We start from the raw sequence: 15,408 nt of genomic DNA, 5'->3' as shown, positions 1-15,408 counted from the left end.
GGGAGAGGAAGAAGCAGGCTCATAGTAGAGGAGCCTGACGTGGGGCTTGATCCCGTAACGCCGGGATCACGCCCTGAGCCGAAGGCAGACGCTTAACTGCTGTGCCACCCAGGCACCCCTGAAGATTTTTACATCTATATTTATAACTTATGTCGGTCTATAATTTTATTTTCTTATGATTTTGTTTGCTTTTATGTTTTTGTTTTTGCTTTTGCTTCTTTTTAAGAAACTTTATTTTCTATCAACCTTACTTTCATTTTGTTTTCCTTTGTGGAAGAGCAGTCTTAAGACCACTCAGTGGTTGTTCCTATGCATTCAGTGGCCTGAAAAGTGGGAGCTACAGACCAGTCTTTGGTGGCAGGCTCGCTGCTCTGATCTTCAGTAGGGAACTGCTGAATAGGCACAGAGGGCACCTGCCTGCCTTCAGGCCAGTCTGTGACTTCAAGTTGAGTAGCAGTGAACTCAGGAGCTGGAGCCATGCATTCACCCTGAAATTCCTCCTTGTTCACAGGCTTTCCAGCAGCAACCTGCTCTTCTTTTTCAGTCTCTTCAGGATCTCTGTAGAAGCAGAGATCAGGCATGATGTCTCATGGGTACTCACAGGAAATGGTGCTATGCATGCACAGAACTTCCTTGGCCAGCATCTACACGTCATGCCCACTGAGTGAGTGCCCTTGTTGTTGAAAGGGATGGCAATGTCCTCATAGTGCCTAGAAGAGTCTGTGTTACACTGAGCAGTGGTAGGCAGGTTAACATAAGATGCCTCAGTGAGAGGCTGGTGGTCAGCCCTACGATCAGTAACCACCAGAAATATTGGCTCCCAGCAGGCTGCCTGGATCAGGAATGAAGTGGCCAGCAATAGGAGTGGCTCTGGTAGCAGCAGCAAACTTCAGGACAGCTCACTGGCCAGTATTCTTGGATGATATGACACTGACATCAGCTGGGTTTTCTTCTTTTTTTTAAAAACCTATTTAGCGGTTTTATTTAGATCATTAAAAATCTTATAAATTCTCTTACAGCAGTTTCCAACTAACAATACATTACAAATGAGGAATGTATTATTTCTTCCACATGCCATTATAATGTTTGCTAATGCCATCCTCTATTACTCATAATGTATATGAAAAGCAGAAATGTACAACATATTCTCTGCTTATTTTGTAATAAAATGAGAAATTAACAATAAGGGCTATAATAAGAAAAACTACCCTTTGGAAATTGAACAGTGCTATCCTAAATAATTTTTCCATCAAAGAAGAATGCAAATCTATAAATAGAGACTAGGGGAAAATTATGAGAATAAAACATACTCTATCATTGTTAAGGATATAGTCAAAATCAGCAAAAAATCAGTAAAAGAAAATCATAGCTATAAATTAAGCTGGGTTTTCAATGGCAACAATAGCCCAAGTTCCCATCAGAAGGATTTCCCAGGTTCTCTTCAGATCTATGATGTGGATGCCATTACTTTTCATTTAGTAGTTGTACTGTTCCATTTGGAAGTCAAGGTTGGTGCCATGTAAGTGGATTCCTGCTGCAAGGAATTTGGGGACATCCTCCTCCTTCAGTTGCAGGACATCAAAGGCTCTGGAATTGTGAAAGTTTCCCTTTAAGTTATGACAGAAACACAAACTGCCATATGGACGCCTCCCTGGGTAGCATGGAAAGCTATTTTCTTGTGTTGTTTTTATCTGTCTTTGGTGTCAGAGTAATGCTGGCCTGTCAGAATGAAGTAAAATTCACCAGTGAAATCATCTGTTCCTGGAATTTTCTTTGTTGCGAGGTTTGTGATTATTGATTCAGTCTTTTGTACTTTTTAAAGGTGTGTTTTAAATTTCTATTTCTCCTCGAGGCAGTTTAAGTAATTTTGAGTACTTTCAGAATTTCTCCATTTCAGCTATGTTGCTCAATTTGTTGATATACGATTTTCCTTAGTATTCTCTTATAGTCCTTTTTTATATCTGGAAGGTTGATAGTAATGTCCTCATTTTCATTTCTGACTTTGATTCCCTCTTCTCTTTTTTTTGTTAGTTTGGCTAAAAACTTGTCAATTTTTAAAATCTTTTTAAAGAACCAACTTTGGGTTTTGTTGATTTTCTCTATTGTTTTTCTGTTCTCTATTTTGTTTACCTTTGCTCTAAACTTTATTTCCTACATTCTGATGGCTTTGAATTTAATTTGCTTATCTTGTTCTAATTCTACAAGGTGTGTATGAAGGTTATTGGTTTTACCTCTGTCTTCTTTTTTAATATAGACATTCACATCTATAAATCTTCCTCTGAATATTGCCTTTGCTGTATCTCATAAGTTTCAGTATGTTGTATTTCCTTTTTATTTATCTCTAAGTAGTTTTTAATTTCTCTTGTGATTTCTTCTTTATCACTTTGATTGTTTAAAAGAGTATTATTTAATTTCCACATATTCATGAATTTTCCGGTTTTCCCTTCTGTGATTGAGTTTGAGGTTTATTAGATTGTGGGTTGGAAAAGATACTTAAGTAATTTCTGATTTTCAAAATGTATTAAGACTTGGTTTTGGCCTAATATACTGTCTATCCTAGAAAATAGTCTATGTATAGTTGAGAAGAATGTCTTTCCTGCTCTTGTTGGGTGGGATGTTTAATACATGTCTGTTAGGTATAGATAGTTTATGGTGTTGTTTGTTTTGTATTTCCTTTTTGATCTGTCTACATATTTTATCCATTATTGAAAGTGGATATTGATGTCTTCAACTATTGTAAAATTATATAATTCTTCCTTCATTTTTTTAATTTGTCAAGGAGTTTATATTTTAAGATTTTATTTAAATATCAGTTAGTTAACATATAGTAATATTAGTTTCACATGTATAATATAGTGATTTAGCAATTCCGTACATCACCCAGTGCTCATCATGACAAGTGCATTCCTTATTTCCCATCGCCTACCTTTATTGTATTATTATCAGTTAGTTCCTTTATGTTTGTTATTAACTGTTTTATGTATTGGGGTGCTCCCATGTTGGATGTATAAATATTTACAATTGTTATACCTTGTTGAGTTTTTCCATTTATGATTATACAGTGTCATATCTTGCTATACTCTTTGTTTTAAAAGTCTATTTTGTCCAATATAAGTATTGCTGCTCTAGCTTTATTTTGACCTCCATTTGCATGATAGAAGTTACTCCATCCCCTCAGTTTCACTCTGCTGGTATCTTTAGGTCTAAAATTAGTTTCTTGATTGGCTGGCAGCATATAGATGGGTCTATTTTTTTTTTTAATTCATTCAGTCACCTTGTGTATTTTGTTTGAGCATTTAGTCTATTTACATTCAAAGTAATTATTGATAGATATGCATTTATTGTCATTTTATTGTTTTATGCTTATTTCTGAAGATTTTCTCTAATCCTTTCTTATTTCATTTAAGGTTTGCTGATTTTCTTTAGTGATATATTTGCATTTCTTTCTTTACCCCTTGCATATTTATTAGTGGATTTTGATATATGGTTAACATTAGGTTTGTGTATAACCTCTCCTGCATATAGCAGTCTATATTATGTTGATGGTTGTTTAAGTTTGAACCCATTCTCTTTTTTTTTCAAATATTTTATTTATTTATTTATTTATTTATTTATTTATTTGAGAGGGAGAGAGGGAGCAAGGAAGGGAGATGGAGAGGGAGAGGCATAGAATTCCAAGCAGACTCCACACTGAGCATGGGGCCTGGCACAGGGCTTGATCCCACAACCCTGAGATCATGACCTGAGTCGAGACCAAGAGTTGAACACTTAATTGACTGAGCCATCCATGCACCTCTGAACCCATTCTTTACTCCTTCCCACGTTTTAGGTATATGTTGTCATATTTTACATAATTTTATTTTGTGATTTCCTTGACTAATTTTTTACAGAAATTCCTTTTTACTGCTTTTGTGTTTCCTACATTTATACTGTCAGTTTCAGCCTCTCCTTTCCACTCAAAGAGTCCCATTAATATTTCTTGCAGGGCTGGTTTAGTGGTCAGGAACTCCTTCAGTTTTTGTTCATCTGGGAAGCTCTTTATCTCTTCTTCTGTTCTGAATGATAGCCTAGCCTGATAGAGTATTATTGGCTACAGATTTTTCCCATTCAGCACTTTGAATATATCATGCCACTCCCTTCTGGCTTTGAAAGTTTCTGCTAAAAAAATCAGCTGATAGACTTATAGCGTTTTCCTTATAACTTACTGTCTGCTTTTGTCTTGCTGCTATCCAGATTTGTTCTTTATCACTATACTTTGCCAATTTAATTACAATATTTCTTGCTATGAATCTCCTTTTCTTGATTTTGATGAAAGTTCTCTGTGACTCCTAGATCTTGGTATATGTTTCCTTACACAGTTTAGGGAAGTTTTCAGCTATTTTATCTTCAAATAAATATTCTGCCCCCTTTTCTACGTCTTCCTCTTCTGGGACTTCTGTAACACAAATGTTATTACGTTTGATGGAGGAACTGAGTTCCTTAAGTCTCTTTTCATTTTATATAATTTTGTTCAGCTTAATTACTTTCCATTACTCTGTCTTCTAGGTCATTAATTCCTTCTTCAGCTTCTTCCAGCCTGCTGGTCATCCTATCAGTCATGTTTCTCATTTCATTTATTGAGCCATTTATCTCTCCTATGTTATTTCTTATCTGTTTTAAGGGTCTCACTCATGTCTTCCTCTCTTTTCTCAAGTACAGTGATTACCCTTATGATCTTTAAATTATCTATCAAGCATGTTATTTATATCTGTTTCACTTAGATCTCTGGCTATGGCCTTGTCCTGTTCTTTCATTTGCGATAAATTTCTCTGTCTTCTCATTTTGTCCATGTCTCTGTGCCTGTTTGCATGTTAGGGAAGTCAGCTTCATCTTCTGTTTTTGAGGTTAATGCCCTTATGAAGAAGAGGTCTTGCAGTGTCCTGCCATAGAGTGTCCCCTGTTCCCCAGGGCCTGGCACTTTCAGTAATGTCTCCAATGTGTGCTGCGTATGTTATGCTGTTTTGTCCTATCTGCTTTATCCTTAGGTCAGTCGTCTACCAGGGTTCTCTTTGCCTGCTGTGGGCAGTGTTTAGTCCCTGGCCTGAATGTGGTGCATTTTAACAAGATATGCTCTGGTCTGATTGTGAAATGACACCTATCACCCCTGCTCCCAGAACTGAGGCTCTGCAAAACTCTCATGTTGGGAGACATGGTATGAACAGGGATTTGGGCTACTCTTCTTGGGGAGGGTCCCCACCACACTGGGACTGAGTCAAGCATGACTGGGGAGAGTGGTTCCACCAGAGCATGGGGGATGGAAGACTTGGTGTAAGCACGTGAAATAGAGAGGGTCAATGCTGCACTGGTTCCTGCATGTGGCCCTGTGCTTATGCAGAGGTGTAGGAGGATGGAAATGTTGCTGGGCAGGTCCTTTGTTCCCAGAGTTGTCTCTCCTTGAATGCTGTCTCTCTGGGACATGCTCTGAGATGAGTGAATAACCTCCCCACTGTGTGCCCCAGCGTCTTCAGATTGCTCCTTCCATGCTGTTTGTCCCCAGATTGTTTGCCTGCCTTCTCTCAAAGAGCAGTGCAATGCCCTCTGGGCTCTATCCCAGCCAAGCCTGCTGACCTTTAAAACTCCAGGTTTTAAGCTTGCTTGTTGTAAGAACTCAAGAAATTTGGCCCCTCTTGTTTTCCAAGCCAATTGCTATAGGGATTCATCTTCCCTGTGAGCACCCCTGTATGCTAGTGGGTCTCTCACCCTTTTCTGTGACTACAGCTGCCAAGATCTCTTTCTCTCCCAAAGCGCAACTCCATTCTTCCTACCTTCTTTCACGTGGCCTCTTCTTTTTTGTTGTGGAGTTTATTCTGCCAGTGTTTAGGTCAATTTCTAGGGTATTTAGGATGATTTGATAGTAATCTAGTTGTACAGGAAAGTAACATTAATGATATATATGTAAGCTAGAAGTAATATTTAGATTGTCATAAAAATGTAATTACTGACTATAAATCAAAGAAAAATTACATTAGAAGTATATTGGGAGTATCAGGAAATGGTTTTGGGTTGGGGGACAAAGGAGATGGTGGTGGTAATGAGACAGGGAGAAGAAAGAGTTAAATCCTCATCTTTATTTGGAAGTTAATAGATAATGCACAAAACTTAAAAATTCATAATTGCAATATAAATTTATTTTGAGATATTAGAAATATGGAAGTAAATACTAGAATAATTGGCTTAGAGACAAAAGAGGTTATTTCTAGAAAAGAGGAAAGAGGAGACAGGTGACAGGGCATAGCTGATTGTCTTACCTCCTGCATGGAACTAGATGATAATTTGAATTAAAAAAAGCTTTAATGAAAGTCTTAAACGTGAGTGCTTCTTAAGTGATCACTTGCACATTATGAGTGTAATGCTGCAAGCAAATTTCCTGGGTCTGTTTTCTCTATTCAGTCTCTGCTTCTGTATAAATTTCTATTAAATAAGAAAATTTGTAAATTTAAACCTAGCGTTTGGAATTGGTAGTTGGTATACAATAAAGAACCTCACATCCTGCTTGGCAAAGGTGTATTGTCAATGTATAGGAGTTCCTTTCCTTTTTCATCAGTCTAACAACTGTCTTAATGCAGCATTTTAACTTGAGGATGGACAGTGACTCTTGAGCAGAGCCTCTGCTACATTTGGCCTTTACAGTTAAATTGTCCCTGAAATGAAAGTTCTTTTTAACCAATATTGGAATGTCCCAGAAGTAGTAGGCTGATGTCACTGATTGTTGACATTAATGGAATTAAATGTAAGTGAATTCCAGAAGAAATAGAAAATCTTAATAGAATTACAGGAAGAAAATTCCAGGACCAACTGGACCCACTGGGAATTCTACCTAATGTTTAAAGAATAAACACTTATCTTTTGCAAACTCTTCCAAAAATAGAAGAGGAGGAAATACCTCCCAATTCATTCTATAAGGCAAATATTACCCTGACAGCAAAACCAAAGTCATAATAAGAAATCAAAACTACAGGCCACTATGTATCATGAATAGAGTAGTTCCCCCTTATCTATGAGGAATACATTCTAAGACCTCCCCAGTGGATGCCTGAAACCATGGATAGTACCAAGCCATACACACACACACACACACATACACACACATATATATACAAAAACACTTAATTTTTAGTGCCAAGCTGTACTGTATGTGTGTGTGTATGTGTATACACATATACCTATACATATATATACATGATTTTTTTCCTATACATGCATACACAGGATAAAGTTTATAAATTAGGGACAGTAAAGATTAACAACAATAGCTAAAAATTAAATAGAACAATTTTAACAGTATACTATAATAAAAAAGTTATAAGAATGTGGTTTCTCTTTTTCTCACAATATCTTAAGAAACCACATTCTTATAACTTTTTTATTATAGTATACTGTTAAAATTGTTCTATTTACCCTTCTTGTGATAATGTGAAATGATAAAATTCCTGTGTGATCAGATGAAGTGATATGAATGACATAAGCATTGTGACATATCTTTAAGCTACTATTGAGCTTCTGATGTTATATCAGAAAGAGGATCTTCTTCCTGCAGACTTTGGTGGACTTTAGTAACTGAAACTGTGGAAAGCAAGATTGTAGGTAAGAGTATGCTACTGTATATATGTAAAAGTTCTCAGCAAAATACAAGCAAACCAAATCCAGCAGCATATAAAAATAAGTATATACCATAACCAAGTGAGATTTGTCCCTGGAATGCATGGTTGGTTTAACATCCAAAAAATCAATACTGTATACTATAATAATAGATAATAGGACAGAAGTATGTGAACATTTCAACACAAAGAAGTCTTTTGACAAAATCCAACATTCTATCATGATAAAAATATTTTACAAACTGGGAATATAAGGGAACTTTCTCAACCTGATAATTGGGAAATATTAAAAAACCTGTTGCTAACATCATGTACATAATAGTGAAAGACTATAATCTTTCCTTCTAATATCAAGAAATCAAGGATGTCCACTCCTGGCACTTCTATTTAACATTGTGCTGGGGGTTCTAGCCAGGATAATTAGCCAAGATTGGAAAGGAAGAAGTAAAACTATCTGTATTTGCTGATTCCTTCATCTTATATTTACAATCCTAAGGTGTATACACACACACACACACACACACACACACACACACTATTGGAATTAGTAAAGGGGTTCATCAGGGTTGCAGGATACAAAATCAATATACAAAAATAAATTGTATTTCTATACACTATTAATAAATGACCTGAAAATTAAATCAAGAAATTCCCATTTACAGTAGCATCAAAATATTAAAGTACATAGGTATAAATTAACAAAAAAGTGCAAGACTTATACATTGCAAAGTACAAAGCATTAATGGAATAAATTAACTAAGACATAAATAAATAGAAGGATAAATAGAAACACATCTTGTGTTCATGGATCAGACTTCATATTATTAAGACAGTATAGTCACAGAATTAATCTACAGATTCAGTGTCATCTGTACCAAAATTTCAGCTGGCCATTTTTTACAGATTGATAAGGTGACCCTAAAATCCACACAGAAGCCCAGAATAGAAAAAGAAATATTGAAAAAAAGAGTCACAGTCTTTAATTTCAGAACTTACTACAAAGCTATAGTAACCAAAACAGTGTGGTGCTGACATGAAGACAGACGTAGAGATGAATAGAATAGAACTGAGAGTCCAGAAATAAACCTATACATTTATGGCTAATTGATATTTTCTGAGAATGCCAAAACCATTCAATAAGGAAAGACTAGACTTTAGAACAAATGGCTCTGAGACTACTGGTTATCCATATGCAAAAGAATGAAGTTGGAGCCCTATATCACAGTGCATTCAAAAATTTAAAACCAAAAATTATAAAGTTCTTGGAAGAAAACAGAGCTACAAATCTTCATGACCTTTGTTCAAGCAACATTTTCTGAGATATGACACCAAAAACACAAGAAATTGAAGAAAATAGGCTGGTTGGACTTCACAAAATTAAAAATGTTCATGTTTCAAAGGCCACTACCAATAAAGTGCCAAAAACAACCCGAAGAATGGGAGAAAATACACCACAGCTAATATTCAGAGTTACATAATAAATTCTTGTAACTCGAAAATATAAAGATAAAACAAATTTACAAATGAGCAAAATAATTCAAAAAACATTTCTTTGAAGAATATATGTGTGTGTGTATATACATATGTACACAAAGGGTCAATAAACACATGAAAAGACATTAGTCATTTAGCAAATGCATGTCAAACTACAGTGAATGCAGGTTAACACCCACTAGGTTATTTGTAACCAAAAAGATACATAAGGGTTGGTGAGGATGTGCAGAAATTGGAACTTGCATTCATTGCTGTTGACAATGTAAAATGATATACTTGCTTTGGAAAATAGTTTGGCAGTTCCTTAGATAGTTAAACACAGAGTTGCCATATCACTCAGCAGTTCCATGCTTATGTATATATGCCCAAAAGAATTGAAAATATGACCACAGAAAATCTTGTACATGCATGTTCACAGCAGCATTATTCATAATTGCTGAGGAAATGGAAATAACCCAAATGTCCACCAAATGATGAATTTATAAGGAAAATGTGGTATATCCATATAATCAAATATTATTCAGCTATAAAAAGGAATGAAGTACCGACACATGCTACAACATGGATGAATCTTGAAAACAGTATGTTAAGTGTAAGAAGATAGGCACAAATGGTCACATATTGTGTGACTAGAATTACATGAAATTTCTAGAATATACAAATCCATACAGACAAAAATTAAATTAAATTAAATTGTGGGAGACGGGGGAAATGACTGCTAATAGGTATAGGGGTTTTTTTAGGTGATGGAAATATTCTGGAATTAGACAGCAGTGATGCTTCCACAATTTTGTAAATACGCTAGAAACTATTGAATTGTTCACTTTAAAAGGATGAATTTTATGATACGTGAATTACATTTCATTGTTTCTATTTTAAAAACGGAATTGGAGGAGGGAATGACCAACAGAACTTTATCTGTTCTTAGAGAATTCGCTGACATTTTCTGGCCCTAATGCTTTCTTCAAAGAATTGCTCCTTTAAATAGATTCACCAGCTGGAGGAACAGTTTGTCTTACCTATGTTTTGTGTGGAAATTTCTGTCTTGTGTTTTGGTATGAGTTTGGGCTAGGGCTATAGACCTACTTGCATTTTATTCACAAGGATATTTGGTTATTTACAGGCCTCCTGAAGGTAATTCTTCTCATGATCATTTGGGCTCCATTTGACTATGTGGAAGAAATCAAATAGGTCTATATATTATGTGACCTTGGACAAGTGAGTTCATTTTTTTGAACCTTAAGTTCCTTTACAACATCTACTTCTCAGGGTTGTGAAGAGTGAATGAAATAATGGATTATAAGTACCTACTTCACTGCCTGACCTGATGTGGGCCTCAGTTAATGTTAGCTTCCTCTCTACTTCTTTACCTTTGGTAAAAAGCACTTTCCTTCCAGGTCAGAGGTCACTAAGCTGTGTCCTGGCGTCCTGCCCAGGAACAGATTGCCTCTAGAAATAAATCATGGGTGAGGTTTTTCTTTTTTTCTTCTTCTTTTTGTCTGTGTGTCTCTTGCTGTGACTCTTCTAGTAACTGGCACATTGTAGGTGCTCAGTGAATTTGGACTTACTATGGCACAACACGGGCCTTTTACATGAATTTCCCAGCATGGTGTTGAGAGGACTGCAGAGTGTCAGCATTAGTGTGTGACAAATGAGCATTGTTAATGCTCCTTTGGAGCTGTGTGACTTCCAGTTGTGCTGAGGCAGAGAACTTAATTAAATTTTATACTTAAGGAGAGTGACGGCTGAGTTCTCCATTCTCCATAAAGCTTTTGACTCTGGCTTTCCAGCCACACTTCCCAGGATTTTTCCCTCATTTTTAACATCTTTTAATAGGCAGTAGTAAAATGCTTAAACAGTATCAAAGAACTCGTCATTTATAAAGGCAGTCCATGGTTCCTATTGCCTTGGAACTGTTTTACTTATTATTAGGCTGCCTAACTCCTTTGTATATGACTTTTAAAGGCATATATTTAGTTCACCACTGTGTTCCTTCTTTCTCCTTTGAAAAAGATGAATGTGTAGTTAATGCATGTGAAAAAAATAAGAAAAATATTGGGAAGAAGAAAAAGTAGCAAGTGTACAGACCCATTTTTAAGTGTCATTTTCTGAGCAGCAGCTCCCAGAGCCTTCAGCTGTACTAATAGGAACTGCCGTTTGTGTAGGTGGAATGGTTTCAGAGTTATATTTGAGGAAATTGAAACTGCTGAGACCAATGCAAAAGTAAATTCTCATTTTGTTTGTTCTTCCCAGAGGCTAGAGAGATTGGAAACCTGACACATGAAACCTGACACTGCATTCTTCATTCTCAGTTCTGAGCAGAGTGAATTAAAAACTGCAGACATCTTAATGTGTGCTTTCTCTCCCACATCTAGGAGCGGAAAAAAAAATTTGAAAAGGATGGTGAGCGGTTTTATTCCTTGCTGGATCGGCACTTACATCTATCTTCCAAAAAGAAAGAATCTCAGTTACAAGAGGTATGTTTTAAAAAGCCTGTTCCCACCTTCCATTGCCGGCTGTGCCTTGGTAACATTGGCATCTTCCTGTTACAAGGCGTTCCTCCTGCCCTGCCTCAGCAGGGAACAGCTGTGATAATCGTGCTTACAGTTAAAACCTTTGCCTGGGACTCAGGAGCCTTGAGTTCTCAAAGCAGCTCTTCCACTAACTTGCCACGTGACGTTTTTGTTGTTGTTTATTTGTTTTTCGGACTTTAGAATAAATAATGTTCATGTAGACAATAAAATACAAGTTTGAGAAAATAAAATTTCACCATACAACACTATTACAATATTATTGACTATATTCCTTATGCTGTGCCTTTTATTCCTGTGACTTATTCATTCAATAACTAGAAGTCTGTATCTCTCACTGCCCTTCACGCATTTTGTCCACCCCCTTCCCTTTGGCAACCATCAGTTTTTTCTCCGGATTTATAGGTCTCATTCTGCTTTTTGTTTGTTTATTCATTTGTTTTGCTTCTTAGAGTCCACATATTAGTAAAATTATATAGTATTAATCTTTCTCAGTTTGACTTATTTCACTTAGCATAATACCCTCTAGGGCCATCCGTATTGTCACAAATGGCAAGAGCTCATCATTTTTCATGCCTGTATAATATTCCAATATCACCTTCTTCCATATCCATTTATCTATCAGTGAATATTTAGGTTGCTTCCATATCTTAGCTACTGTAAATGCTGCAATAAAGATAGGGGTGCATATATCTTTTTGAATTAGTGTTTTCATTTTCTTTGTATACATACGCTGTGGCAGAATTACTGAATCATATGGTAATTCTAATTTTAATTTATTGAGGAACCTCCATACTGTTTTCCACAGTGGCTGCCCCAGTTTACATTCCCACCAACAGTACATGAGGGTTCCTTTTTCCTCACATCCTCACCAGCACTTGTTACTTTTTGTCTTTCATGGTGTGACTTTGGAGAACATATTTTGTTCTTGGCCTCATTTTTCCTGTCAAAGGAGGAATGGTACTCAATGATCTCCAGAGTCCCTTTCAGTTTTATGTTTCTGAATCCAGAATCCACATGAGGATGAAGTTAAACTAGTGCTGTATTTGGTAGATGAGGAGCACATCCTCTACATTTTCCCCAAAATAGTCCAACATTAGTTAGTTAGGTTTTTTTTTTAATGGACTTTCAGTGACTTCAGTTCAAATAAGCCACTATTCTATGAGTGCATACCACATGCCAGCCACTCTCCTGGGTGCAACAGGACTACAAAGACAATGAGACAACTTCCTGTCCTTCTGCAGCTTATAATTGGAATGCTAAAATAAGAATACACATGACACTTAAACAAGTAGAATTTTTGCATACTGTAACATGAATGTGTATGTGGTGTCCTTGTAGGGGTGGGAAGGTGTTTGGAGAATAAAAAAAACATTTGAATGTGGAGATTTGCCTTGTCACAATAATGGTGCCCATTCAACAAAAGGTAAAGTCTTTGACAGAAATGGAGAAATGGGCCTCTCATGTAGAGGGAAATGGTCCCAAGAATGGAAAACATGGAGTACATTTGGGAAATGGTTTGACTAGAATTTTCATTGCTACTGGAGAGTAGTGAAAGACAAGATAAGATCAGGCAAGTTGAGGCCATATTATAGAGTAATAGGCTCAGGAATTTGTATTGAATTCTGTTGGCCTGGGACGATCCTTGAGAGCTTTTGGTAGTATAAGCAATATGAGTGGAATTCTGTTTTAAGAATCTTAAACTGTCTGAGGTTGTGAGATGAGTTAGACCTGAAAGAGAGTGGAATCAGGAAAACCAGTTAGGAAACTATTGCAATGATCTAGGGGAGAAGGTCTAAGTCACAAGAGTGGTACTGGAGAAGGAAGGGAAGGAATTAACTGATTAAAGCTGTTTTCAATGGCAGGGCACCTCAGTGGCTCAGTCAGTTAAGTGTCCAACTCTTGATTTCAGCTCAGGTCATGATCTTAGGGTCGTGGAATTGAGCTCTGCACTGGGCAAGGAGCCTGCTTCAGATTCTCTCTCTTCCTCTCCCTCTGCCCCTCCCCCCACTCACGTGAGCGCTCTCTCTCTCTTTCTCTCTCTCAAATAAATAGAAACTTAAAAAAATAAAACTTTGTAATGGAAAGATCCATGTTTTGGATAATAGATCCAGTAAAAGATGGAGATATTTTAGATTCAAGTATAAAAAGAGACACTCAATTGAATAAGGTCTTTGACATGCGCTATGAAAGTTCTTAGAAATCATCTTGTCCAAGGTTACACAGATTGTGACAAAGCTGAAGCTTTCCTGATATGTGCTTTGGTGAATATCCATTACATCATGTGAGGTGCTTCAAGCTGATGAGTCAGGAGCCTCAGTGGTGAATAGTTAGTATTGAAGTATTGAAGGACTACTTTTTTTCTATAAACTGAAATAGTCTGGGGTCTTCTGTCATTTTCCTGCTGCATACTTTTGTTTTCTTCCTTTTGCATCTATTCTGGGTCAGGTTCCTAAGCAGATAAGATTTAAAATAATAGGCCTGAGTCTACTATGATTAGAAAAATCTGACTACAAGATTAGCTCTTGGCTTGTATCTGGGAACTTGCCTAGTGAACAGTTTCTTACACAGATGTAAAATTTTCCCTAAATGGTAAGAGTGACTCACTGTGCCTAGACTGCCTGTACAAACAATGTGGTTTATGTTGAACATCTTATTTTCTTCTGGGAGTCTGCAATTTTGGTATATGGTTAGCAGTGGGTGCCTCTGTACAGCCCCCAATAAAAACCTAGGGCACTGAGTCTAAAGAGCTTCCATGGTAGACAAAATTTCACATGTGTTGTTATAACTTGTTGCTGGAGGAATTAATTGTATCCTGTGTGACTGTTGTAAGGGAGAACTCTTGGAAGCTTTCACCTAGTTTCCTCTAGACTTCATGCCATGTATTTTTCCCTTTGCTGATTTTGCTTTATATTCTTTCACTAAGTAAATATTAGCCATGAGTATGACTATATGCTGAGTTCTCTGAGTCCCTTTACAGAATTACCAAACCTGGGGATTTGTAACCCTGGACATAGTCCAAACTTTATTCTTTGGGAGGATTTTACAATGAAAACTTCTGGAATGTCCTAGAAGTTTGGCGTTTTATGTAGATGTCCCTGGTGACTTTCCTAAAGAGCGAGGATGCAGCCTTTCTATTTCTTCCATTAAAAATAATCTGGGGGATCCCGGGTCACTTTTTTATATTAAAAGACTTTATTTTTAGAGTGGTTTTAGCTCTAGAGTTCCCATATATCTCTAATTTCCATCATACAGTTTCCTCTACTATTGACATTTGCATTAGTGAGATACATTGATACAATTGGTGAACTGCTGTATTGTACATTCTCTGGGTTTTGAGAAATGTATAATGACATGAATCCACCATTATACCATCATGCAGAATAGTGTCACTGCCAGAAAAATCTGTGGGCACCACCTGTTCATCCCTCCATCATCCTTCCACACCCTGCAAACCCCTAGCAACTATTGATCTTTTTATGGTCTCCGTATTTTTGCCTATTCAAGAATGTTTTATTGTTGAAATTATACAGCATGTAGCATTTTCAGATTGGCTTCTTTCATTTAGCAGTATGCATTTAAGGTTCTTCTGTGTCTTTTCATGACTTGATAGCTCACTTATTTTTAGTGCTGGATAATATTCTATTGTGTGGATTTACCACAGCTTTTTAATCTTTTCACCTATTGAAGGATATCTTGGCTTCCTTCCAACATTGTCAATTTTTTTTAAAGATTTTTTTTATTCG

General features: G+C 36.6%; 1 protein-coding gene and 1 pseudogene across 6 annotated transcripts in view; one reads left to right on the top strand and one right to left on the bottom strand.

Moving 5' to 3' along the window:
- Nucleotides 1-15,408, top strand: part of OPHN1 (oligophrenin 1) — a 517,756-nt gene that overhangs the window by 264,677 nt on the left and 237,671 nt on the right. For 5 of the 6 annotated variants that reach the window (XM_048213332.2, XM_057312198.1, XM_048213330.2 and 2 more), the window contains one exon: nt 11,507-11,608. In XM_048213332.2, coding sequence (XP_048069289.1) covers nt 11,507-11,608 — 102 coding nt within the window. Of the gene's footprint in view, nt 1-5,013; nt 5,192-11,506; nt 11,609-15,408 lie in introns of those variants that run through there. The other variant, XM_048213333.2, reaches the window with a different exon arrangement.
- LOC113245603 (40S ribosomal protein SA-like) lies at nt 285-2,919 on the bottom strand (annotated as a pseudogene).

The sequence above is a fragment of the Ursus arctos genome, chromosome X (assembly GCF_023065955.2).
Source record: "Ursus arctos isolate Adak ecotype North America chromosome X, UrsArc2.0, whole genome shotgun sequence".
Classification (NCBI taxonomy): domain Eukaryota; kingdom Metazoa; phylum Chordata; class Mammalia; order Carnivora; family Ursidae; genus Ursus; species Ursus arctos.
The sequence above is the reverse complement of the archived record's forward strand: the minus strand, read 5'-3'. Positions and strand labels throughout refer to the sequence as shown.